The 27,367-nt window shown below is 39.7% G+C and overlaps 1 protein-coding gene across 1 annotated transcript; it reads right to left on the bottom strand.

Annotated features, from left to right (window-relative positions):
* Positions 1-218: 218 nt before the first annotated feature.
* On the bottom strand, positions 219-10,555 carry LOC105930919 (D(1) dopamine receptor). Its single transcript, XM_036127575.1, has 2 exons — positions 10,236-10,555; positions 219-4,806 (listed from the first exon to the last, which is right to left on the bottom strand). The coding sequence occupies exon 2, from the start codon at positions 4,703-4,705 to the stop codon at positions 3,587-3,589; it is 1,119 nt and encodes a 372-aa protein (XP_035983468.1). The 5' UTR covers positions 4,706-4,806; positions 10,236-10,555; the 3' UTR covers positions 219-3,586.
* Positions 10,556-27,367: the final 16,812 nt, after the last annotated feature.

Genomic DNA, 27,367 nt, shown 5'->3' with positions numbered 1-27,367 from the left:
AGATTATCTGCCAATGGAATGAGTATTTTGTACCCCTAAAATAAGGTAATTAGACATCCTGCACTTGAAATAAGATTATTGAGATGAATTGTTCCTATTTTAAGTGCAAATATCTTATTCCATTGGCAAATCATCCTATTTACCTGCTTAAATCAAGGACAAATACACTAATTTTAAGAACATTTTTAATTATTTCTATTTCTCTTTTTGCAGTGTAGGGAGAGATGCAGCTCACCCGTAATATGAGGAAATTAAGAAAGTAATAGTGAAACTACAGACGCTCCTGTTTCTTTTAATCCATTCAAATTTGTCAGGTTTGGTCATTTTTAGAAGTCCTTAAACAGGAAGTTCACAAGCCTCAATATTGACCGTCAAAGTCATCAACTTTTATCTGCTCTTATTGTCATACTATATGTGCTTTCCTAGTAACAAGTAATGAGTTGCAGTTTTCCTCTTATATGTAGACAATTTTAAAGGCCTTATTCCTGCTGCTCCAGAACTTTCCCCAGCTTAAAAAAAACTCAGTGATGTGACCTATGGCTTTCTCGTTTAATTTAGAATTTAATTAACCACAACATTTCTAAATAATTTCAAATCTGACTTGTTTGCATGGATAACAAAAGTTCACAAAGAACAATCAACTACAAGAAGTAAATGGGGATATTCATTAAATGAGCACTTATGCAGATCATATCCTGTAGTGATGACAGTAATTCTTTTCCCTAAAATGCAACATCATGTACAATAAATTTTGTTGTAACCACAAGTTTGCACACTGTCATCGTGGGATGGACATCATAATAGTTTCTGGTTATAACACTCTATATAAATGATTCCTTTTCAAGAAACAAGAATACTCTTATCAGGCCTGTGGTTTGGACCTTTGGAAGACCATTTCAGGCACAGGCATGTTGCATTACCATTTCAGGAGTTCGTTAACCTGCTTTATCCATTGCAAAACCAGTTTTGATGTGTTTTTAAGATTACCGACCCATTGAAACATCCAACTGTGTCAAAGTGTCAAACATTTAGACTCGGTTTGAGGTGAATTTGAAAAATGTCCATCGATTCTTTCATGCACGTTGCGTGTTGCACCAGTACTACTAGCAGCAAAACAACCCCACGGGAAGGGGCTACCACTACCAATGCTTGGCAGCTGGTAATGAGTTCATAGCTTTGAAAGCATCACATTGACTCATTCAAACATAATACTTGTAGCCAAATAGCTCAACGTTTGCCTCACCTGACCATAAAACTGATTCCTGTAGGGAGTTAAGCTCTTGAGCTACAAGTTTCAGTCAAGTTCGAAGGTACCAATTTCAGTGCAGGGGCATCTTCTCAGTCCATGCGGATGTAAAATTTGCTTCGCTATGGAGATTGATGACTGCATTCCAGCATCGTTGAGTTTATGGTAAGATTGTGCCTTGGTGGTCCTGAGCAATTTCCCAAATGTGCAAGAGTAGGCGATATCTAAAAGTCCAGTTGCATGACATAAGCATTGGTTGATAGCTAAGTGAATATTTTCTCATTGGGTTCCCTGTTTCTCTTTAGAAAGTGTACTTGTTTAAATGAATAAACATTTAGCTGCTTAGCAAGAATCAGCACTACCTTTTCATTGTGTCCTTCTCTTCCAATCTTGGGAGTTTGTTAGAATCTCTGGGCACTGGTAAATGATTCTGTTGGATTTCACTCCTTATGAAATTAGTGATGCACCACTCAACCTGCCAGTGACCAAAATCGAACAATTTTCCAATAATCGGGTCCAACTGGTGATCAGTCAATTGCTGAAGAATAAGACTATTTCTTACTGCTGTGTAATTAAATTAGTCAACGGTAAGAACTCGTGCATCAAGAAACAGCACCTATTCTGGTGTACTTATATGATTAAAAGCGTAGATGGGGATAATTGTGCAATTCCTACGTTTTTCTGCTGTCTTCAAAGTCACTACTTCTACCAAAGAGCATGGAAAACCTTTATGGTCAATGTTTGGCTAAATCGAATGCCTAATTAAACTGAAAGTTACACCAATGTGTATTTATATATGTTATAATCCATTGAAAAAAATGTCAATTCAAATGGGCAGGACAGAACTCAGAATAACTGGTGACCAAGCTTTGTTGAGATTCATTGTTATTTGAACTCCGAGATTCAGCGATCAGAATTTGGTGATCATTTCCTGATCTCAGGTTAAAGTTTTTTTCCTAGCTATCCCTGAATCATCATTAGTAGTATCAGGAGAAGAGAGCAACAGCTGTAATAGATGCTTTTACAATTCTAAGAGAAAGACAAGATGATTATGGAGTTAAACTTTTGAATGGTCTTTATCTAAGCACTTAGCATAGTTTAGAGCAGGTACCATTACCAAAACTGTAATCTGGATATGTATACTCTACAGAGTTTAAACACCTACTTTCCTGTAGGCGAGTTTGAGATTTTCGTCAGCCTGTCAACATTTCCAAATCCAGCAAGTTCCATAAAGACGGATGCTGAAACGCTGAAAATACAGCAACTTTGCTCAGCCTTCCTGTTGTTGCCTAAAGTCTTTCCCAAAGCAAAACACAGATATTTCTGTACAATACAGCTGCATTTTTACAAACACAGCTTTATTTTTAAATGCATTGTTAATATGGAAAATGACTAACTTTGGTGTTTTTCCTGCAGCAATTGTTCCCACTTGGCAGAGTGTTGTTGGTAGTGAGACCTTGCAGCGCTCACTGAATGAAAAAGGATTGGTCCAGTTTGAAAATGGCAGTCACCAGCTGGTTTCACGGTGCATCCTCATTTCAAGCTGTAATAAGTTTTGCATTCATTTGATCTGCATGTATAATAATCCAACAACTGGCAGAGGTAAAGGAATATCCTACTAGCCTAGAACCCCTTCACACCTACATGTTACTTTTAAAATAAATTCAGACCACAGTTTTCCCCTCGGAGAGCTGTCACATGAAACACAAATGCGGTTTATCCAACGATGTTTTGCATTCTGGCTGCAACATTAAGTCACTTGTGGGTGTATTATGTTCCTGCACTTACACCAAACACGATTTGGTTGGATGCATTACCTTGGTCCTTGCAGAGAGTTTTAATCTCGTTGTGTGACAGTAGATCTGTGAGCCGTCGCGTAATTTGGTAAAGTGCACGAGTTTTGCAGCAGTTGCACTGTAGTCAGCAGAGGATGCCTTGACCCTGTGCGCTGTAGAGTGTGACGCTAAGGAGGACAGCAGCGTCGGCCACAGTGCAGGCTGCCCAGCTCCGTGGATTATGCATCCTGGATCCATGTCAGTACCGGCACACGCTCAGGCGCCTGGCACAACCAGCAACATCTTAATCTCAATCCTAAATCCACCCTGCTCCCAGACGCGATTCTCACTTCTGAAGGTTGTGTAACAGCCACAGAAAGCACAGCAGGGTCACACTCACCCAATGCCAACGTGTGCACACGTAGTGTCACAGTACCATTCAGTAACACCAAGAGTTAGCGCAGAAGCACAGACAGCAGCGTCCTCCTCTCGGTCAGGCTGGACGCACATTAAACTCCTGGACTCCTGGAATAAAGGGATGAGTCAGTGCCGGGAGAGTCGTGAGTCACTTCTTGTTTAGACTGGCTGTCTCTACGTTGTGGCCTCCTGGATACAGTCTGTGGCAGCCCAGCAGGATGGAGAAGGCCTTGCGGAAATCGGCATTGAAGGCATAGATGATGGGGTTGAGGGAGGAGTTAGCCCAACCGAACCACACGAACACGTCAAAGGTGGTGGGGCTTATGCAAGTGAAGGCCTCTCCTCCGCTTGACTGCTCGCAGAAGGGCACCATGCAGTTTAGGATGAAAAATGGCAGCCAGCAGCACACAAACACCCCCATTATCACTGACAGTGTCTTCAGCACCTTTGTCTCCCTTTTAAATGTCATTTTGAATGAGCTCTCCGACTCCGCGATGCTGGAGCCTCGGCCCAAACTGTTGTGCCTGTTCTTGGCGCTCTCTGCGGCACGCTCCAGGGCAGAGATCCTCCTGATTTGTCTGTGAGCAATACGGTAAATCTGTGTGTATGTGGCCAGCATTATAGCGACAGGGATATAGAAGCTTATGAGAGAGGTGGAGATGGCGTAGGTCCTGTTCAGGCTGGAGTCACAATTTTCGGAGGTGGGTAGAGATGTAGCGTTTGATTCCAGTGACACTAACGGCTCAGTGAGCGGCTTGTAAGGTTTGCTCTGGGCTTTGTGCCAGTTGAGCTGCACGGGGATAAAAGAAATGAGGACAGACAACGTCCAGGCCACGCTGATCATGACATAGGCCACTCTGGGTGTCATCTTCCTCTCATAGCGAAAGGGGCTGGAGATGGCCCAGTAGCGGTCTAGGCTTATCACGCAAAGGTTCAAAATGGATGCCGTGGAGCACATGATGTCAAAAGCCACCCAGGTGTCACAGAAAGAGCCAAACGGCCAGAAGCCCGCGATCTCCGTCACCGCCTTCCACGGCATCACCAGGATGGCCACCAAGAGGTCGCTGACGGCCAGCGAGATCACAAAGAAGTTGGTGACTTTGGAGCGCAGGTGACGAAACTTGGTGACGGCCGCACACACCAGCGTGTTTCCCAGCAGCGTGGTAAGGATGAGCAGCGAGAGGAAGCAGCCGGTCAGCACGCGGCTCGATGGCATGTCGTCCAAGAACCCATTGTCGATGACGGTCGTGAAGTTCACGATATCCATCCCTGAAGACGTGTAGGCTGGAGGACCGGGGTTTATGTCATACTGAAGAGTTCAGCCACATCTCCCCTGGGATGAAATGTACAGGATTTTTCTTGTCGACCCTGCAACCCACAAAGAAAACAAATCTGTGTTATTGCTTTGGCCAAAATATGAGACGCATTGTTTGAGGGGAAGGTGATCTGAGACAGACTTTTGTCCCCTGACCTTGGAAATTGGACTACACTTAATTTAATCTGCAGAGCCATTCTGTTTTTGTTTGCACAAACCACAGTGATCAGCAGATCTTAGGATTTTACAGCCCACGGGCCTCATCCTGCTCTTTCCGTGTCCCCGAGTTGAACATGGTGGCTGCTAGAAAATACCAAATAATGAAAATGTATTTAATGTTAAATCTGTGTGCAAGTCTTAAAATAGTACTTTTATAAAAGAAAACGATATGATATAAAGAGATACTGAGAGGTTTTAATAATACACGAACTTACTGTTCTGATAATGTGTCATCATCTCATTATCAGTGTGTGCATTGATACTATTAAACAGGACTGTTCAGAATGCAATATTTATTGGTTGTCATTTCATTTGTCATGAATACAGCCTTGCATTCGACTAAGACGTCCAGCCTGTTGGATGAGGTCTAACTGCAGTAGTGGTCCGAAACCTGACAAATGATAGTTGAAAATGGTGATGAAACTAAAACAGTCTCAATCCAATTTCCTAATATTGTGCAGCACAACCATTAAGCATTTCTTTACTGAAGTCATTGATAAAGTGTCTCTGTTTTTAGAGATGAACTATCCACTAATTAAGCCCTTTAGACTGAATATACAGTGGCTTACAAAAACTTAATTCACAGTTATCTAAAATAAAATTATTTACACAATAACGTTATAAAGTTTCGGTCTCACATCACATTTCTCAATGACTAAAGTGGCCAATAAATTGTCAATTTATTTTTAAAAAATTATTTTGGAATAATAGATTTATTGACCCTGTCAACATTTATCTAATGGGTAGGAAGTGGACTGAAAGACGGTGTTCTTACAGAATTACCCATATGCCAAATGCCCATATACACCATATTGTTAAACATATTGGGTTACCCATCAGATAACTGAATGTGGTGACCGGCTTCCAGCCCACATGTGTACGAAATTAACACGTTTGCAGAAGCAGTACTCATGGCGACTGCTTCTGCAAACGTGTAAAAGAATGGTCCTCACACTCAGGAGCACAGTCAATTCCAGTGTGGTACCTTGATAGAATGGCATGGCATCAGTGCATGGAGAGATGAAATTTCCTTTCCTGTTAGTGTCGTTTTAACGTGAAAATGGTGGTAAATGACAGCAGCTCCGCTACAAACTGGTAGGCCACGTAAACTCACATCGTATGCTGAGCAGATGCTGTGGTGCATAGTGAGCAGAGTCTCACTATGCACCACAGCATTGTGTCATCTGTAAAATTTAGTGCATTAGTATGGGGTTGTTTTTCAGGAGCTGGTCTCAGCCATGACCTAGGGCTGTTTATTATTAGCAAAACATGCAATTTATAATAATTGTGCTGAATAAAGATTTGACTAACAATAAGTAAATAATTACCTAACCAAACACTTAATGTTGTTTTGCTTTGGGATCAGACCCCACACTGTTAGTAATCTATCCAGCTGCTGAGAAACTCCAAAAAAAGACAAAACAAAACAAAAATGAAATTCTCCATTTCCATCTCAACAACATTGTTTTATAAAATATCTGCTGCCTTGTTCTAGTTTCTTACGACTTCACCAGAACATCCTAGTGCACTTCTAAAATATTTTCTACTAAAGAACAAGTGTCACCTAATGTCTTAATGGTAAATGGTCTGTACTTGTACAGCGCTTGAACTAGTCTGACGACCCCAAAGCACTTTACACTACAATCATTCATCCACCCATTCAGCTATGTTAGCAGCCAAAGATGCCCTGGGACAGACTGACAGAAGCAAGGCTGCCATATATCAGCGCCACCGGGAACCTCTGACCACCGCCAGCAGGCAATTCGTGCGCTCAAGGACACACCGAGTCACAGCAGGGGATTAAACCGGCAACCCACCAATTGCAGGATGAACTCCTGCGCTACTGTTGCCCCATGGCATAGAGAGTCTGGGTGCATGGTAGGCTCCTGTCTATTATCATCCAATGTTTTTTGTTCGACATTGCATACAGTGAGATTGTGAAAAGGATGAACTTGCAACACAATGTGCAGACCTGAATTCCACTAACAGTAACTATTAATACTTCAGCAAAGACATTTCAGACATTCTTCATGGTCCCATCTGTGTAGCATCAGTTTGGGGATGACCCCTGCCTGTTTCAACATGACTGCCCACCAATGCACAAGGCTGGCCTAAAGTCCCTTAAATGGACTTTAGGCTGGCCTGCACATGACCGCAAACGGATAAAATGCCTTTAGGGTGAATTAGACTGTGAGTCAAGCTTCTCTTCTCCTCCAACTTCAGTGTCTGACCTCAAAATATTGTACCATTCTGGAAGAATGGTACAATATTTCCAGAAACACAACCTGAAACATTGTGCTGAAACTGTTATAGCTGCAAAGGGTGGGCCACAGTAAACCTTCTGGATAAAAAGAGTGATGTCAGTCAATGTGCAGTATGTGAGGGGAGAGCTCTGAATACGGTTATCAACATATTCTAGGTTTGAGGCAGGACAACTCTGCATATGGATAGAAAAAAATGGACCTATACGTGTGGCTTTCAATTTAAACTGATTTACTTGATATCCATTCGAGACGCCCAGCTGGTTGATATGTGAGGATATAAATAGTTAAGCAAAAAAATAATTAATACCGTTGGCAGTTATCTTTTAATGTTCTACAGGCTTGTCTTGAAAAATAGATTATTTTTTATCTCAATGGTGATTTCATGGTTGAATAAAGGTTAACAAACCAAACATGTTTCTTCGGACTGTAATATTAACTTTTTTGTAGTGGCCCAGCTTGATCTAATGGAGGGTCTGTGGAGGGAGGTAAGGGTGCAACTTTTAGATGGGTTCTTTCCCCCCACACATGAATCAAATGGCTAAACTGCCTCACTGATATGCAGTCAAGCTCTGCTAACGAACGGATAATTAAGGCTTAGTCCCCGCGTAACAGATTTTTTTTTAAATGAATATTTACCCTACACTGTTTAAAAAAAAACATACATGGGAGTTTTTTTTAAAAAAGTTTACGCCACTGAGCACTTTCAAAAAAAAAAAAAAAGCCAGACGCATAGGGGGCAGTGTAATGCAAAATTAAAACTTATGTCAGCCAATCAGAATCCTTCAAAACAACCGCCACTTCCTGTTAGAAATTAATCATGGCGCTGGGAGGGTTGATCTTGTGGTCAGATACACAAGTTGAGCTTCTTTAAACACCATATTAGAATCTAAAGTTATTAAAACCCAAGACAATGTTGAGTGGAAATTGTTCTCAACTCCACTGGATGGCCCAGTGTATAAACAATTGTCGCACATGTGTGACGCAGCGCAGCAATATTCATCGCAGACTGTGTGGCGCCGGACATTAATATCCATCTTTTCATGTTCACACGCAGGCTCAAAACCGGAGCGTTTATAAAGCTCCACTTTGGCTAGAGTATTTAGGATCATTCGTTTTAAGGGATGTATAACGCCGTTTATGTGTGGCTGAAAGGCATAACCGCATAAACATTGTCTTGTTTTTCACAGATATCCTGCTACGTGTGGACCAGGCGTAAGTTGGTTGGGTTGAAGCACAGATGCATCTAAAAGTTGCAAGACACCAGCCCTTGAGGACTGGAGCTTTAAACTACTGGGTAATAATAATGAGAAGGACTTCCAACCTTAAATGTGCATAACCAAGTTATGTGACTTTTTTTATTTATACATCAGTAACTCACTTTGATTTCATACAAAGTTTTTATGAAAGATTATCACGTCCTTCAGCTGTGTTTGTTATTATTTTGCCGTTTTAGGCTTTGTTTTTGCTTAATTTTTTAGTAACCTTTGTGTTTATTTTTAATAACCGTGGAAGTAAGACACTGCACATGTGCAATAGGGGAAGCGGCTAACGGCTATTACCATCTCCCAGTAAAGCAATGGAAACGATTAAGAATGGTCCAAGATCGACTGGAAAAAAAAAGACGCAAAAAATACATGATTCCAAGAGGCAAAAGACCGGAATAGCCCTGGGAATAAAGTATGAACGATTGTGTTCACTGAAGCGCAAGCTAGCTGCCGAGGCTCAGATGTGACCACAGAGTTGACTGACGTGAGTAAATGTTCTGATTTATACTCTGATAATAGTGATAGCAATGCACTTAGCCTCTAGAGTCTTAAGTATAAACAACATTATAAATAGATCGATTGATTGGTTCTTACCTTGGTGCTGTGTCCTTTTGTCCATTTATGAACGGGAAATTAATTTCTCCGTTATGTTCTGATATGAGGCTCTTAAAGTTCCTGTAAATGGGTATATTTAATTAATAACGGTTGATCACGTGGAGCTGCCGCTTTATGGCGAGTCATTTCAGATGGTCAGGGCTGGTCCACCATGTCTGTTTATATGTACTCCTCGCGCCCGTTGTGGGGCTATATTTAGGCTCTAAAAGGACTACACCATCAGGATGGACACTTGGTGTATATAACCTTATTTGATCAAATGTTTTTTGGTCTTTTTTATAAGCATATAACGTGGCAATATACCTTTAAATGCTTTGAGCTCATCAGAGAGATAAATTGTCAAAATATCAGTGGAAGCATGCTTATATAAAACGTTGCTATGACAAGAAGGGGGAACAGCAACAAATCTTTATCAATGTATTATTAAAAAGAGCATACATAATGTTTTAATATTATAGATACAATTAAAACAAAAACATGTATAATTTTGTTAAAAGCTGATCATGCTTTTATGTTTCATTTATTAATTTTAATTCTACTTGCTGAAGACAGTGCATTATTTAATATTTTTAATGACAGAAATGTGAATGCAGCCAATTGAAGCCAAGCCTGTAAAACCAACAGTTATAGTATCGTTAGATAGATCCCAGTCTTATATCTTATCAGAAACAAATTTCTCGGTAAAAGAAAAGAAAATTAATCTAAATTTGCCAACAGTATGAATAATTTTGGGCTTAGCTGTATATAAGATGCTCATTGTGTGCCATGGCCATCTGATCCATTCGGCCAATGCAAAAAAAAAAAAAAAAAAAAAAATCCTCATGGGGCCCACATACACATGCTGGCAGGGGACCTCGACCCTTAACAACAGTCATAGTTGCTCATGTGACCCTTTAGACAAATTATTCTGTTTACATGTTGACCTCACAAACTGTTTGCAGGTGAATACATAATTTTAAAACAATTTCACATATGTCTAGTTTTTTTTTTTCTCATACAAAAATATTTAAAATACTGCTTTTTTATTTTAATTACTTGGGAGATTATTCAAACATGCCTCCAATAAAGAGTAACCTCTTCTCGCTGCAGTTTTCAAATTGAAATTTCCTGGCTACTCACTTCACACGGATGCTAGGGCTTGACATGACCTATAAAACCAAATGTCTCGCCGCTTCCCACGTGAACTTCACGGCGCAGGGTCTATCCAGAGCGCGTCCGTTCTCCGTCCATCACCAACACCAACCGAAGAACGCCCAGAATGATGTCCTCCATGCGCGCATCACTCCGATTCAGAGCGCAAACACAAACACGAGAGGGACAGACACCACAGGAATGAAACGTCCCCCTGGCTGCGTCCTGCTGCAGCCACAGTGCGTGCGGCGTCCGCGCAGAAATCCTGACGACAGACGCCTCAAGTTTCACATGATGCTTCCATTCAGGAAAAAAAAAAAAAAAAAAAAAAGCGCTGCGTGGAAACTGGCCGCTCACTGGAGGAAGGCAAAAGCTCGAGACCGAGGCATTTACGCGAGCATTCTCTCTCTCTTTTTGCGACAGGTAATTCCTGATGGGTCCTACCTGTGAACAGCAGCGGTTAAAGACGGCATAATAAACCTAACGTTTTATTTTTTTTTTTACTATCATTAATAAAACAAACACCGAACAGACAAACAAACACGGTAAGGGTCAAGCTTCAGGTACCAAAAAAAAACCCCAAAATAACCAAGAATCTCTGACGCCACCTAACGGAGAAACCCTACAATGACGCAGCAGCCCCCTTTCAGTCACAATTTCAGACAGGTTTATTGCCAGACTTGTCATGTACAGAGGTCATACGAGTGATAAATCATGCAGAGCCTGTAAAAAAAAGGAAAAAAATCCTGACAGTATTACTCCAACCGTAAAGATGTAATCACGCCCCGCCTGGTGTTTCTCACGCGGCATCGCGGTCCCCCGATGCTCTGCATGAAAGATGCAAAGGGATGCAAAAACCCGTCATGACATGTCAGCCGTCACCTTGCACTGATGTGAGTCTTTCTGACAGGAAGAAGTGGAACAGCATTAACCCGTTTCCTCCACAAACATACCCTCTGTTAGATGGCCATGTGATATATATATTTTGCCAATCATTCATATCGTTTGACTGAAATGATTACCAACTGTTTCATTATATGATATTTACCCATTTCCCAGGCGTATAGGTGGTTTGGGTAGTGCTGTCATTTTAAAAGCACTTCTCTCTGCGCCTCTTTGCAGGAGTTTGTCCCTTTGGTCCATCACGGTAATTTACTGGGACTGTTTTGTGAGTGCTGCCTGGCTGCAGGGACATGAAAAACACAGCAGCCCGGGCGGGGCTGAGAATGGAAAGGTCTCAGAGTTGAAATGCAGCACTGGCCTATATTTTAGAGTGCTGCCGTGTTTTTTTTTTTTTTTTTTTTTTTTCGTGTTCAAAGGTGCAGCTGCTTCTATGTTAACTAATACTTTCACACCGCATAGAACCGGTACAGCCGTGTTTTACTGGGTGAATAACGCCTTGGAAAAGTCAGTCTTGTGATGGAGGTTTTACCCTGCTTTGTCATGCCGGAAGCTGTAGAACATCTTTTATTGGGATATTTAATAAAACTGCCCTCAGAGATAAGCTAATATTTAAATAATCCACCTGTGTGCAATTCAGTCTCAATATGAATAGTCCCTATACGTGTGAATATAAACATGCTTTTGAATGCTAAAAAAAAATGTCACAGACATACGTCCAAAAATAAATTTCCCGTCAATATTGCAAAGAAAGAGCAAAGAGTTAAGTCTTTTGCATAATACCACAGTTTCAGATCCTGCTTAAAAGTGGCCAAACTTGTGGATTCTCTAACTGAGTGGTCATTTTTTACCTCAGTCTAGTGTCCCTGAACAATAGGATATTCTGACTGAAGGTGGTGTATTGGAAAGGAACCTCACAGTAACATCCAGCTACTGCTTCAGAGGTTCACCTTGTGGAGTGACATGACATTTTGCATTGTATCCGTTATCCAAATATGGAACAAGTGTGGCACTGCTGCAAAGATACAGAGCTCAGGTGGGATGATATGTTGATAGGCCAACCATTCATGCTTCTCCAAAATCGGGTCTTTATGGAAAAGTGGCAAAAAAAAAATGCCTCTGTTGAAGGATTACCATAAGATATCCCCTATAAAGTTTTTCACACACCAAACATGTTGAAGAATGCGTTCCAGTCAGATAAGACTGAAATTGAACTTTCTGGTCTTCATGCAAAATGTTAAACAGACTATCCCCCATTCTGAATGGTGGCAGTGTTATGCTGTGTGGATGCTTTTTCTTCAGTAGTTACAGAGTTTATAGGAAGCTGGAGCTAAACACAGAGCCGTCCTGGAAAGAAAGTCACCCTGACCGTAACCCTGGACTGCAAAATATTTCAGCCTGCCGTCCAGCAGGACAGCAGCCTTAAACATGCACAATGGGAGACAGAAACATGTTCGTCTTCTCCAAAGTCTTGCTTCAATTGGAGACTATGAAGAAATAAGATGCCACGCTCAAATGAAATGGGCCGAAGTTTGTGGTTGTAATGTGACAATACATGTGAAAAGGTTCAAGGGGTATCAACGCTTTTACAAGGCAGTAGAATGGGCCATCAGAGCTTCATACCTCTGTTAATTTTCAAATTCAATAAAAAAAATTACTTTATTTATCCCAGAAAGAAATTAAAATTTTAACAGTGATAAAAGACTTGATAAAAGAAATTCCAAATAATATTTGTGACAAATCCTCTCTGTTTCGGTGTGATGGACCGATCAGCAAGGACAGTCAGGCACAGGTATATTTAAAAAAAAACAGGGTTCTTTTACAGCACTTTGTATCAACTGTGGTTGTTTTAAAGTGCTTTATAAATAAAGCTGGTATGGTATGGTATTTAACCGCAAAAAGATAAAATGTAGCAAACAATGGATCCAGAAAAGAGGTCAAAGGAACAGAAACTACTCAAAATAACTAATAACAGAACTAACAAACAAACTGACCTGCCTCAATAGGACAAAGAGGAACTTAAATAGTGTCAGAGCAGTCCACAAAAGAAACACATGGGGTAAAACATACACAAACCTAACTAAACCAAATCAAGCAAAACCCCCATTTCCCCCCATAGACCGATTTGGTACGGTCCAAATCAACTCAGCCCCTCGGCCACCTGCTGGTTCCTCAGCCATCGGACAAGAGCAACTGAAAAACTCAGTCATAACAAAACAAAGTAATGTGCACACTAATTTTGAAATACAGTGTTATGGTGATAAATAACTTCCAAATAATGAAATGGCTTTGTAAATGAAGCCATATATGAAAAAGAAGCTAAATTACATAAATGGTATTTTTACCACCTCTGTGTGGCTGTAAATGCAGCCATCACATTCGGTCTTTAATGGCATCATAAAATGTACGTATATACATACAATCATATTTGCTATGTCAGAATATGTGTTCTGATGAGGCTCATTTTGTGAAATTAAAGGTTAACCTTTTTTTTCTCTTTGGTTTGATTGTGTAAGGACTTGTTAATTTTCCCGCTATTGATAGTCGCAAGTTAATGCAATCACTGTTGGATGACAAATGAACAACCCAGCTTGTTTTTCTTTGATGGAAAAGAAAGATAACTGTTGCTTGCTTGTCACTTTCAGTTCTCGTACTGCGCTTAAATAAAAGGTGTGGATCTATGAGCCTCTTATCAAACGGTAGCATCACCTACAAGACATCTGGCTCCGCTGCAGGAGAAGAATGGCCTGCAGCATTTCTGCAGACTTCTACATTTCTCATATGGGCTCTGGGTACAATGTCTAGAAGACGAGCAGGTAAAAGAATGTTCCCGTGTATCAGCAAATTGTCTTGAAGATTTACCTTTAGACAATCAGAGTGCACGTCTGGTTTGATTTTCCAAAAGTCTACAGGTAGTTTTCTAATCGGAGAAAATTTTAAACTCTTATGAACCTGAGAGGCTTTAGTTCTAAACGGGTTAAAGAAAAGTTCCTGTTTTTATCAAGAAAGGGTTGCAGTTTGTATTGTGCAATATTTGTTGCTGATGCAATTTTCACTATCGTGTTTTTATTGTTTTAAAGTTCAGTTCATGCAATGTGCAGGCAGCTTCTTTCTGCTGATTCTATTATTTCGGTCTGTTTATTCTTTCTTGCTTGAAAAAAAAACAACAACAACCACAACACATAGATGGCAGAGGTCATATGATTAATTCAGGGCCATAAACCAGGTTCACAGACTTGTGGATGCTTCCTACTTATGGCGGCAAAATTGTGACAGTTTTTGTGCCTGCGGCTCAGAAATGTAAAGTTTCATTACGACTTTGAGCGCTACTTAGAGACAGGGCCACCCCCCTCCTCCCCCACCCCCCCCCCCCCCCCCATCCACACACACACATATGCTTTGTGTGGCATATGCATAACTGATATTAAATACAATGAACATTGCAAAGTAACTTAAACTCTCTTAGGTGCATGAGATTGATTAAAAGCCAGAAAATTAAAAAGACCTACAATCCTGATGAATAAACATAAATGGAAGAAAACTTAAAGAGAGGAAAATATGGCAACCAAAAAATAAAATAAAAAGCCCAAAAAGAAGCATATTATGAAAGTAGAACATTTATTTCAAAGCAGCATCACCATTGAACTGAAATATCCAGTTGAAATTACAAATGTTTGCATTAAATAACAACTTTAGCCATTAGCTGCAAACTCAAATAAATACAAATTTGAAATAAATAGATCGAGGAAATTGACACGAATAAATAAAAATAAAATAAAATTAAATTACAACTAACTAATAAATAGTAAATACTCTTCACTCTAAAGCTGCCTTGGAGAAACCCGAGGGGCATCTTCATCTGCCGTTGTTTAGTTTACGGAGGAATTTTATGTACAGAATTAAAGGGTTCTTTGTTGACTTCATTTCCATTTTGCAGGGGGAGTTAATCTGGAGGAGAAAAAGAGAGACGTTAGCTTTGGGATCAGCTTTTACTAAGTGTATCTTTTCTCTTGTATATTGTAATAGTTTGTCTTCAATGATTCATTTACCGGTAGATGATCTTCCAGTAATTCCAAGTTTGAGTCCAGTTTTCTAAGAGGGATCGCCACCTCTTGTGTCTTTGTCACATTCCGAAGAAGATCTCTGAGCTCCTTCTTGAAGGTACCCACACAGCTGGACTGTAGAGAAGGCATAACATGGTTTTATGAAATAACATTCATCAAAAATAAAAATAAAATAGCAATAGTAATAATAATAGCAACATTTAATTCTGGCAAATTAAAGCAAAGAAATTAAGAAAAAATGTAAAACTTACAGGATGATGGTACATATACTTTCCTGGAGTATGTACGCGATTTGGCTGTAATGAGAACAAAAGACATGTTAAATGTTTTATTCACTGATCATCATAACTGCTATATTATCCGAAATAGTTTAAGCAGAGTTGTGCTAGTGAAGCCGTGACGGCAATGACATATAACAACAATACTCCTTTATACTTACAAATTTGACTTTCGCGCTGAGGTCTTGCAGGTCATTGATAATCTCACGGTTCAGGTTTACGTTTAACTGAAAGCTGCAGCAGACCTGCAACAGGACCACGACAAATGCACTTCTCATCATCCTGCAGTGATCTTTCTCAGTTTCCCGTTTCTTTTGGCTGTGCAAAGGGTGCGAGTTGACATGATAACTATCTGTCCTCACACTATATATATACAGAAGCGAGACTAAGGAAGTCTTGATGTCACATTGCTCAGTAATGGAAACCAAAAAAAAAAAAAAAAAACACCTTTTTTTTTAACCAGAGACGAGTTGCATGCTAGCATGATGTCATTAAATAAAAAAAACAATAGAGACCGACTGGAAAAGACTAGGAAACCACCGGGAAAAGTCATCCATGTGAAAGCAAACTTTTTTGTTTTTACTGCATTCTGCACAGACCGGCAGAGAGAGGTTCATTCGCTGTTTTTTAAGCAAGAGTAACTATAAAATCTCACACAACTTCAAATGGTTTTCATTTACCACTTAAAACTACTGATATGGAGTTTAGGAATTATATTTATTTCCCTGATTACAGCATCTTAATGTCACACTATATTAAAATATATGAAGATCCATTGATATATTGGCTGAATGGATTCCTTTATACTTAGTGCCCAAAATGTTTAACCTAAACTTGTGAGTTTCATTCTTTGCTGATGATATTATTAGAAATACCATCATTTCCTCTTTGAGGTGTTAAAAAAAGCTGCTATTTGAACTTCATCTCATAGTGTGTCCATCATAACTGCTGTTGAGTCACTCATTCATGCATTCATTCAAGAATATTTAAAAATGGTTCATTTTCAGTAAATTCAGTGAAACTGACACATTTACGCCACTCCAACGAGATGGAACAGAGCTGCTGTGTGAGTGACGGCAAATGTGGGATGTCTTGTAAGAAAAAGGAAATTACTGCTTAAGTGGTAACGCAGTTTGTGATAAAACTCATTTGCATTTAGTTGCCCTTTCATGTTGGCAGCTCTGCGGTGAGGCCCAGGGTGATTTTGAAATTTCAGGTTACAGGCCTGGGTTGAATGTCACCGGTGCCTAAAATAGCCACCGCTAATCATCGAAAGTAGTGCTGTCGAGGTGGCGTCGAGAGTCCGTGGATCACCGTCACTTGGGGTTGGTGGGGATAGCGTGGTCAGTATCGTGGTGAAACTATTTAACACTATTTTTGAGGGAATCCCCATTAAAAACGTGTGAACAACTTGTTCGTTGTAGATCATCTTCCAGATAACTCTCACACATTTGAAGGAGATTTTTCGTACTGTTATGCTTTAAAGTTCTGGCCTCGCGGTTACCATAGAAATAAATGTGTTTTTTGGAGATATGTTTGGTGAGAAAAACCCAAGGTGTGCAAAGGTAGAGTGTAACTGGGCAAAATAGATAATCAAACACCATCATGAAGACCAAAGGAGCCCAGGCGACATGTCACGGAAGAAGGTGCGCAGATATTTAAAGCAGCGCTAGATTACAAAACGATATCTGGAGCTCCGAACATCTCATGGAGATTGAAGTGTATACCACAACTAAAAACATACCAAGACATGGCTGTCCACTTAAATTGACTGGCCAAGCAGTTATACCACTGATCAGCAGCGATGAGTAAAAAAATCCCTTCATAGTCCGACTACAGGGAACTTTGTCTCTGGGTTTAATCCATACCTTATGGAGCAGTGTGAGAGGCACATTGGGAACAATCTGCAGTCAAGGGTCTTGCTCAGAGACCCAGAGTGACAGACTGAGTTTCAAACCGCTGACCTTTGGTGCCTCTCCAGGATGCAAACACCCAGCTCCCTAATCCCAAGGCCACCACTCCCACTTGTGAATGGTTAATGATCGAAAGTAGGAATTGAGACTATATCGTCAAACTTGATTTAAATATTTAAAATGTGTCTTTTAATGTTAATTAATGTTACCTTTGACATTCAATTTTATTAATTATAGTCAGATATTACTGTTGTGCTGGTAGCCTATCATGGCGTTGTCGCTGACAAGTTGAACGTCACACCTTCAGCTTCTAACAAAAAAGGATTTCCTTTTCTTGTTAGATATAAATAAAAGCATAAAGTACCGATATAGCATAATGAGGTAATTGTTCATTGTGAAATACTTGACTGAAGTTAATTTTATGATTTCACCTAAAACGAAGGTGTTAAAACAATGACACTTTTCTTGGAACATTCAAGTAGAGACCTGGTCTATAAGGACTGAGTTTTGCTGCCTTTTGGCTTTGTTGTTTTAATCCCCTGGATTATCCTATTTTACGCTTTTTCCTGAAGGGCACCTTCATCTGACCCCATCACACTGTGTCCACATGCTCACATTTGAGGGAACTTTGTACTAAGTCATCACAACAATGTTTTTGCTCAAGGTTTTTGTAGCGCCAGAAGCCATCATTTGTCAGTAGATTAACAGAAATAATGGTAGACAGTAAAGGGGGAGGGGGGGGGGGCCTTCAATAAATGTTTATGCAAATCTTACCTCTTAGCAGAGCAGCTTTCATTAGTTGTAGGTTAAATGACCTACAACTAAAATCCTACATTATCCTAATGATGGATAATAGTTATTGATGAGTTATAACTCTGAGGTCCTCCCATCTAAAGGTTATGATCGCTGATGTACAATTTAACTCTGCTCCCTTGTTCTCAAAGCATTAAAATCCCTCCAAATTACTTTTACTGGTTAATAATGTTTACTGTAGCAGAAAAATTACTCAGACCAATTACTTTTTTTTTTCATACGGGGTACATTTAGAAGTGACTACATTTGAAAGCTGAAATAGTGAGGTATTGAATATAACATTGTATGTTTCTTTTTGCAAATGTTATAAAGTACCTTAGGGGGATGTCAGGTATACATCTAAATCTGTGTGTTTTCATAAAGCTGTTGGATTGATCTCAAAAGATGCAACACTGCAGAAGCGGCGGCGGATCACATTGAAGGCAGTCTTTCTCACCCATTAAAGTGCTCTTTGTATGAGTGGTGAGGTTTGCATCTCGCAAGTAGGCATCCCTGTTATAGGCAGGTCAAACGTCAAAGTTGTCTGCAGCCAATGCCTGCAACGCTGTGAAATGCTTTCTATTGCATGTAATCAGCATTATGGCAAGTGAAACTTTACTTCAGAATTGTCTTTTTTTAGCTGTGTGCACTACCAGGAAATTTAACGTTGGCTACAGCTATAGCTTTTTGTAGCTCCATTGCAGCTCTGGAGGAGCTGCAGGAGACTTATTAATGTACTGCAGAAATCTGGTCCTTGTGGCGGAAGAGCAAAAAGGATTAAAAGTATCATTTGCAGTTTTCCACAAGGCATGTCACAAATTTTGGGCCCCATGACAAAACATCTAAATCATTCCAAAAGTTTCAAATGTATATACAGTTGTCTATGTTGGGGCCCCTGACTGACTGGGGCCCTTTTGAATTGTCCTAACTTTTCCCCCTGCATGTAGTGGATACAGCAAAGCGTGTGGAAAGAAAACTAACGCGGCACATAACCCTGTACACTATCCATTTTATTAAACATGGTGGTGGCAGCATCATGCGGGGCAATCCTTTTCCTCAGCAGGAACAGGGAAACTAATTGAAGTTAGAAATATGGATGATGCTAAATACAGAGAATCCTGTGAGAAAACCTGTGTAAAAACCTAAAAACTGATGATGATGATGATGATGATGATGATGATGATGATGATGATGAAAGAATGGGCTAAAATGTTTGTTTCTAGATGTACATAGATGATAGAGACATACCCTAAAATAGACGGGTGGCTCCACAAAGCATTGGCTGAATATAAATCCACACTACGTTTTCATTTTATTCTTTTAATCTTCTGAAAATCGAAAATTTTCCCTCCGCTTCATAATTATGTGACTTTGTGTTGGCTGATCCCAAGACAAAATGTGAGAGAGATCATATTTTTGTGTGGCACTACAGCATTAACAAACTCAGTTAAAATTGTAAGAGTCTGGATGTCAATTTTCTGAACTGTAGTCAATGTAGTCACAATGACCCATTCAGCGACGGATCCGACCCTCTCAAGTTACATAGGCCCGCACAGATGATTGATATGTGCCAAGTGCTGTATATTGTCCTGAAACATCATTTAATATATCTCAAATTAAGCTAACACTTGGGTCAAAACTTACATGGTGCTGCTTTAATAAAATATTTTCTTCCTTTCGCATTATATCGTTTATTTTTTTTCTTTTCTAGGGTTGTGCAAAAAATGTTTTTGAACTATGTAAGCTTTCACAATATAAAATTAAAGGTAACTTTATCTTGACTTACATAATTAGAAAGAAATGCATCCTTTTTGTACAGTTACATTTGAATATGACATGCAGATGTGAAAAGTGATAGGAGTATTTCGGTCAAACCGAAGGGCACAAAAGGGAAATTTAAGCCCGATCTGTACCTCCTTTTCTCACCTCCACACACCAACCGCTACATGACGCAGGCGAGCTAGTCACAGGCAAGCCGTCAGCTCCTCCCCGGCAGAAAATTCACTCTCCACCGGTTTTTCCTTACATCAGAAAGCGTGGTGGGAGGGGGGGGGTTTAGACCGGGTTTTTATTGACAACTCAGCTGATGTAAAATAGATGCTATCAATATCTCTCTATATAGATGAACAAGAAAAACAGATAACATCGAAACCTGAAGAGTCCGGACACTGTGGTCATTTCCTCGTTAAGCTCTCAAAGACTCATTCTGAATGTGTTTCTTTATTTACACTGAGAAGAGTTTCAAAGTGACTCAACACAGGGGGCAGTAGGTCACAGCGTATCAGCTCATAAACATGAACTTAATAAACAAAGGACATGGTGGTGTAAATAAATACATGCACCGAGTCTTCATGCGGGAGTAACAGATACAATAAAATTAGGATGTCTTCAACTGATTATAATGAGACTTTTATACTAAGACACTATATATATATAGATAGATAGATAGATAGATAGATAGATAGATAGATAGATAGATAGATAGATAGATAGATAGATAGATAGATAGATAGATAGATAGATAGATAGATAGATAGATAGATAGATAGATAGATAGATAGATAGATAGATAGATAGATAGATAGATAAAATAGTCTTCTATGGGACTGTCCCCGTGCTGTTAGGGAATGGGCAATGCTACTAAGCGGTTCCTTGGTCAGCCAAAGAAAGGTCAAGGGGGAACCCCCAATTTTAACACGTGTGTTGTAATTCTAACAAAGAACATGTTCTCAGTTTCACCGTTTTTTTTTTTTTAAGAACCCTTAAATCTGTTTTTTGTTTTTTTTTGCAATTACATGAAGAAATCGGTATGTAAAGTTTTATTCTAGAAAGAGTCCCCATCCATACCTTATTATTTTTTTGTTGTGTGAGTCTATGGGTTATAGCTAACTTATTGTGGCCATTGTATCATAACATACATAGTTTTATGGTTCAAATTAGGTAATTTTCTTTATCAACTCATTTGTTTTTTCTAAAAACCTCCTTACAATGGCAGGTTTCATACAAATGGCAAACATTTTTGATCTGTTCAATTCCTTGATGCTGTAAGAAAATGCACACGAAGCAAAAGCTAGACTTTTTTCTCTCTCTAAGGAAACCAAACTTTCACACTTGCTTAATCTGATTAGTGAAGATGTTTGACTGAAGCCAAGGGATAGTCAAACTACTTGAAAAAATTGTTTGGATTTAAAATTAAAATTCACCAACCAATTTCCAAAAACACAGTGAGCAACCAAATCTATTTCTCCTAAATGTAACTTATCTGATCTTTGAAGATCTTGACATGACTCATTTTTATCAGATCTGGGGATGCTTCTTGCAGTTGTCAACATGTGTTATATTTTGTCTTGACACAATCAGTGGGTCGCAAATGAGATGACTGTGCACTATGAGGACGACTAAGGATAAACCAGACAGTTGTTCTTCGTACACTGGGGGAATTCAATTCAATCTTCAGTTTATGAGAAAAAAAAAAAAAACTGCCGCTTACTATTCCAAATCGACTCATCGTGGTTGACAGCTTTTTTTTTGTACTCGGTTGGTTACAGTGCAATGAGGAAACATGTACATCCCTTCACTTTTGCCACATTTTGTTACTTTTTTTATTTATTAACCTTTATTTCAATAGGAAAACCCCTTTGATAGTAAGAATCTCTTTTAGAAAAGAAACCCGACCAAAAATGGCAACAGCACACAGAGTTCATTTAGCAGTCACAAGAAAACATGTCAGAAAAAAAGTTCAACATCATCATGAATAAAATAGTAAACATTTACAGACAAAAGATTCCTTCTCAAAATCATAAGTTACAAACTTTTAAACTTTTAAAATTATATTTGAATATATTATTCTTTCTTTTTTTAAAGCATCTGGTCTACACTGATCCTCCCCGACGGATGTTTTTTGGGTCTTGAGCCGCCCCCCACCCCCACAATACTGGTATAAAGGTTGTTTTCTTAAATCTTATTAAAATGATAAGCTCCACATTTCTCTTTTAATTTGTGTGGGACTGATGGCTTTTATTTGAAAGTAGGCTGACAGGAAATGAGGTTGAGAGAGAAAGTGGGAAGATATGCAGCAAAGGTTCTCAGATCGTCCTCCGTGCATGGGTCCCATGCACTGCCCCTGTGACACCACCGTGCCCATCTGTTTTAATTATGATGAGAACATTCTGAACATTTGATTGAAACTGTTTTTGTAAATACGCTCCGTTTTTACATGAACCCATTCTGATTTACTGCCATCTTTATAGGACTTCGTTCCACTTATGAAGAAACTGTTTTCATTTAGCCTCTCAAAAATATTAAATAAAACCTTTTACAGTGCAGTCTTTACTATCAAACACGTTTTGTAGAGAAAAAGGTTTCAAATTGAAGGGTTTAAAATACAACCTACAACCTCATCCTGGACATTTCTTGTACTTTCATCTTTTGTTCTGCTATCAGTTCAATCTGAAAAACTCACACGGAAAGAAGAGACAATTAGAAGAATTTATTGATACAATATTTTAAGACTTTGGCGCTCAGACCTCGGCAGGAAACATACACTCTGAATAATACATCAATATGCATAAGCAGGTGTATGAGAATAGGGATGTTTCCCCCCGTCCTGAAACTGGTGGTGGAGTGGAGATAAACAAAGTTTTCTTCAGTCCATAGACGCTGGTTTGCAAGATGATCTACTTGAGCTGAATTGGTGGGATCCAGTAGACTGCGTGAGCTGATACCAGTACTTTACTCAGGGACCCAGAAAGATAGATGTCCAGCTTGGATAAACACAGGTTTGCATGAACTATCCATTAAGAGCAAGCATGAAGTGACTGTGGAGAGGAAAAACTCCCCTTTGGGAAGAAACCTCTGGCAGAACCAGGCTCAACATGGCGGTCTTCTGCCGGACTGATTGAGTTATGACTGGGAATCCGTAAGAGTCCGGGTAGGAATTACACTCTGATAGGGACGAGGTTGAAGGAGCACCATAGGAAGCCAGACGGAGCTGCTATGATGGTGGAGAAGGGGATGGAGGTGGGTTGAATCAAGTCATCAGAGTCCAGATCAGACATTGCGCAGCCACTGCTTGCTTGCTGGGTAGAAGCTGAGACGTGGATTTGAATTTTTTTTTTAAGATGAACCCAGGATGCTGATTGGCTTTGTGGAGGAGCAGTTCAAAGCTGATTGGCTTGCGTCAGAGGCGAATGAGTCTCTGATTGGATGGAGGTAGGCAATAGAGTTTTTTCAATTGAATTTCCGCTTAAGCTCCATTTTAACTATATATGTACATATAAATGTATAGATGAAGTGATATCTATCTTTTACTTTGAGTAAAACTGCATCCTTGCTTAGCCATTTTTGTTTATATTATATTACATATTAAACGTATCTTTCAGAAAAATACAATTGTACAATTAATGTCACACTTGTGATTAATTGCCACAATTTGTTTCCAATTAACACAACATCTTTGAAAAACCCAGAGTTTTATGTTTAGAATGAGCACAGACATTAAGAGGGAGGCTTACCTTTACACTTACTAATATGTTCCACTGGCCCCAGTAGATGCGTCACCCATTTCCAGTTTTTTGAGCAATGCTTTCTTGCTGTTTACATGTATAGCAGGACCAGCTGCCGCAATGAGTAGTAATATGGTTAGTCTGAATGACCTTTCAATGTGTTTAGTTACCGTGGAAATAAATGCATTTATCTTACTGAACTAAGGACAATATATTGTTCACATCATGCTGCAAATCCAGCTAGAAGCTCAACGAAGGCCAGCTCATTTACCTTTAACTGTAGCTCAAGTGAAAGTCCGTCTGCTCTCTGTTCAAGATGCTTCCCTTCACAATAGAGTGGGGGGTTCCCAAACTTTTCAGCCTGCGACCCTGAAAAATAACAGTACCAGAGACTGGCGACCCCATTTGTTTAGTGGGAAATTATGTGAATAAAGTTGTAAAATTACAAGAATAAAGTGATATTTTTGCAAGAACTCCATATCTTTTAGCACATCAGCGTTAAATCATCTTGCAACCCCCAAGAGGTGACTCGCGACTCCCGGGAGGTCCGACCCCCACTTTGGGAATCCATGCAATAGAGGACTTCGATACGCTTCTACAGAAAAAAACTGTTATGGAAGTGAAAATCCACTGACTTGAAGTGAATGTGGAGGTGAATGCTGGTTATTGTAATAACACAACTCTGCCCGTACGTGATTCCAAACAGTGACGGCCAGCTCACTGTTCACTGTTTGTTGGCTCACTCAGCCAACAAACATAGCACTGATAGAAAATCAGAATAACCCCCCCTGCACCCCGCTACCCTAGGGAACAGGAGACAACAGCAGTGGGCTTTTCTCATACCAAATGATAGGAGTGAACCAGCTGGAAATGTTGGAATTCCACTTGAAAACAGATTTGCTCCACTGCAACATGACACGCAGGAACATAGTCCATCCCCTGACAGCAATCAAAGGTATGAAAACGAACAAAGCTGTGACAGCAAACTTCGTTCTGAATTATCTTCTAAGCTGCCAGAGAAAGAGCAAGCTACAGGGCCACAAACCGGAATGTTATGCAATGCATCTGTGAATGGTTCTGTAACAGTTCTGTGGCAAGAAAAACACAGAGGTGATGGTCTATGACTATAACCTGGTGTCTGATATATTAAAACGTGTTCTAGGGATCACAAAAGAGTACCTGACCATGGAAAATTTCTTAATAAACACTGGAGCCTTGGGTGACATTATTAAGAAAAAAACATAATTATTGAAGGAGGATTTTATTCGTCTGCTAAACAAAATAGAAGGTTTTAATGTGAAGAGGTTTCTCTGGAGACCTCTCGTTTCCATTTATTGTAGAAAATATATTTTTTTTTTATCTTTTTAATCCAGGTAAAGACCCGGTACAAACTATGTTCTGGAATGTTTACAGGCCTCCTCAGTCCAAAACGATTTGTTAAAGGATTTTAATGACCTAATGATCTATCCATGAAAAATACAGATATGGGCTACACATGTGCAAACAGATTGGAAATGGGTTGACTTTCCCTGCATTGTGAACGTAGCTTCTGGCATCTATAAAGACAACTGAAAATGCAAGGGAATCTTCTCTGAGATCACAAGCAAAAACATTAATAATGCTCGTTCTTTATTTGCCATGGTCGACAGGTTAACAAACCCTCTTGTGACAATGGAATCTGAACTCCACTCCACCAGCTCCTGCAATGAATTTTCTAACTTATTTATTGAAAACAAAACCCAAGAATTAGAGGGGAAGTCCATCCATATCAAGTTCAGTACCAAAGCTGTGTCCAACTAGAACCAATTTTGCCAAAATGTGTCAATTCTGCAAAATAAACTCCAAGACCTTAGAAGAAATTGTTTACCAACTAAGTTCCTCATTCTGCTTCCTCGATGTTCTACCCACAGCTTTCTTTAAGAAAGTTGTAACCTCTTATTTGACTCAAGTAATAAAACCATCTCTTTTGTCGGGTGTATTCTCTCAGGCCCTTCAAATAGCAAATATTAAACCACTGTTGGAAAAGAACAATTTGGACAAACTGCCACTGCAGAACCTCCCTTTATCAGTAAGGTTGTCGAAAAAGTTGTGTTTCAACAATTAAATACCTTCTTAACAATTACCAACGACTTTAATGCCCTCCTGTCAGGTTCCTGTCACCACAGTACAGAGAACTTGTCAAGGTGTTTAATGACATCCATATAAATGCAGACTGTGGAAGAACCACAGCGCTGGTATTATTGGACCTGAGTGTAGCATTCAACACAGTTGATCACTCCATTCTATTAGAGCACATGGAAAACCTGGTCGGCCTTTCAGGTATAAACCCTACATGAATGACTCAGACCTTTTTTGTGTCAGTAGGTAACTTTACATCAGAGACCACAAAATTCAAGTCAGATTGATAATGTGTAGGACTCAATGTTCTGCACATTATCAGTCTGAGCCTGCTACCATTTTAAGCTAGGGTCAGCGATTTTTCTTGAAGTTTCCCCAAGTCCCTTTTTTGAATAACTAATCATGTGCAAGACTGCCTTACCTCACTCTTCCGCTCCTCAGGGGATTGTGTCCTAAAAATCTCTTCAATCCACACTGGTCTTATTACTTTCTACTGAGGCCTTCCTTTTCTTCCCTCAGCCATGTTCAAAGTCTACAGTGAGAGCAGTGGAGCTACAATGAACGGCTAACCGCTAACCTAACCGGAAACATATACACTATAATTCAATTCAATTTTATTTAAATAGCGGCAATTCATGAAACATGTCATCTCGTGGCACTTTACAAAGTCAAAATCAGTCAGATTATACAGATTGGTCAAAAATTTCCTATATAAGGGAGCCAGTTGATTGCTTCAAAGTCCCAACAAGCAGCATTCACTCCTGAAGAAGCGTAGAGCTACAGGGAGAGTCGTCTGCATTGTCCATGGCTTTGCAGCAATCCCTCATACTGAGCAAGCATGAAGCGACAGTGGAAAGAAAAACCACCCATTAACGGGAAGGAAAAACCTCCGGCAGAACCGGGCTTAGTATGAACGGTCATCTGCCTCGACCGACTGGGGTTACAGAAGACAGAGCAGAGACACAACAAGAGAGACAAAAAAAGCACAGAAACACACATTGATCCAGTAATCTGTTCTACATTAGATGGTAATAACAGGTGATCTGTCTTCCTTGGATGATGTCACAGTTTAACAGAACTTCAGACCAGGTGTACCTACTATGAAGAAAAAGAGAGACAGCAAAAAGTTAAAAGCTGAAATGACGACAGTCATTTCAATGTAATACAATGCAAAACTGGAGAACAGTAGACTGAAGAACAGTAGAAATCAGTAGAGTGAGAAAATTAGACCCTGATGTCCTCCAGTAGCCAATGCCTATCACAGCACAACTATAGAGATAGCTCAGGGTAACATGAGCCACTCTAACTATAAGCTTTGTCAAAAAGGAAAGTTTTAAGATTAGTCTTAAAAGTAGACAGGGTGTCTGCCTCACGGACCAAAACTGGGAGTTGGTTCCACAGGAGAGGAGCCTGATAGCTAAAGGATCTGCCTCCCATTCTACTTTTAGAGACTCTAGGAACCACCAGCAGACCTGCAGTCTCCATTGTCATTATTGTCTTTATTGGCATTTTATGTGGATAAGTGCGCATCCGCAGCCAGCAAGTGGAAAC

Source organism: Fundulus heteroclitus, chromosome 23, assembly GCF_011125445.2.
Source record: "Fundulus heteroclitus isolate FHET01 chromosome 23, MU-UCD_Fhet_4.1, whole genome shotgun sequence".
NCBI lineage: Eukaryota > Metazoa > Chordata > Actinopteri > Cyprinodontiformes > Fundulidae > Fundulus > Fundulus heteroclitus.
This window is presented reverse-complemented; position numbering and strand designations above follow the sequence as displayed.

Coding starts and splice junctions, on each gene's coding strand:
- LOC105930919 (XM_036127575.1), bottom strand. CDS start 4,705: ATGGATATCGTGAACTTCACGACCGTCATCGACAATGGGTTCTTGGAC.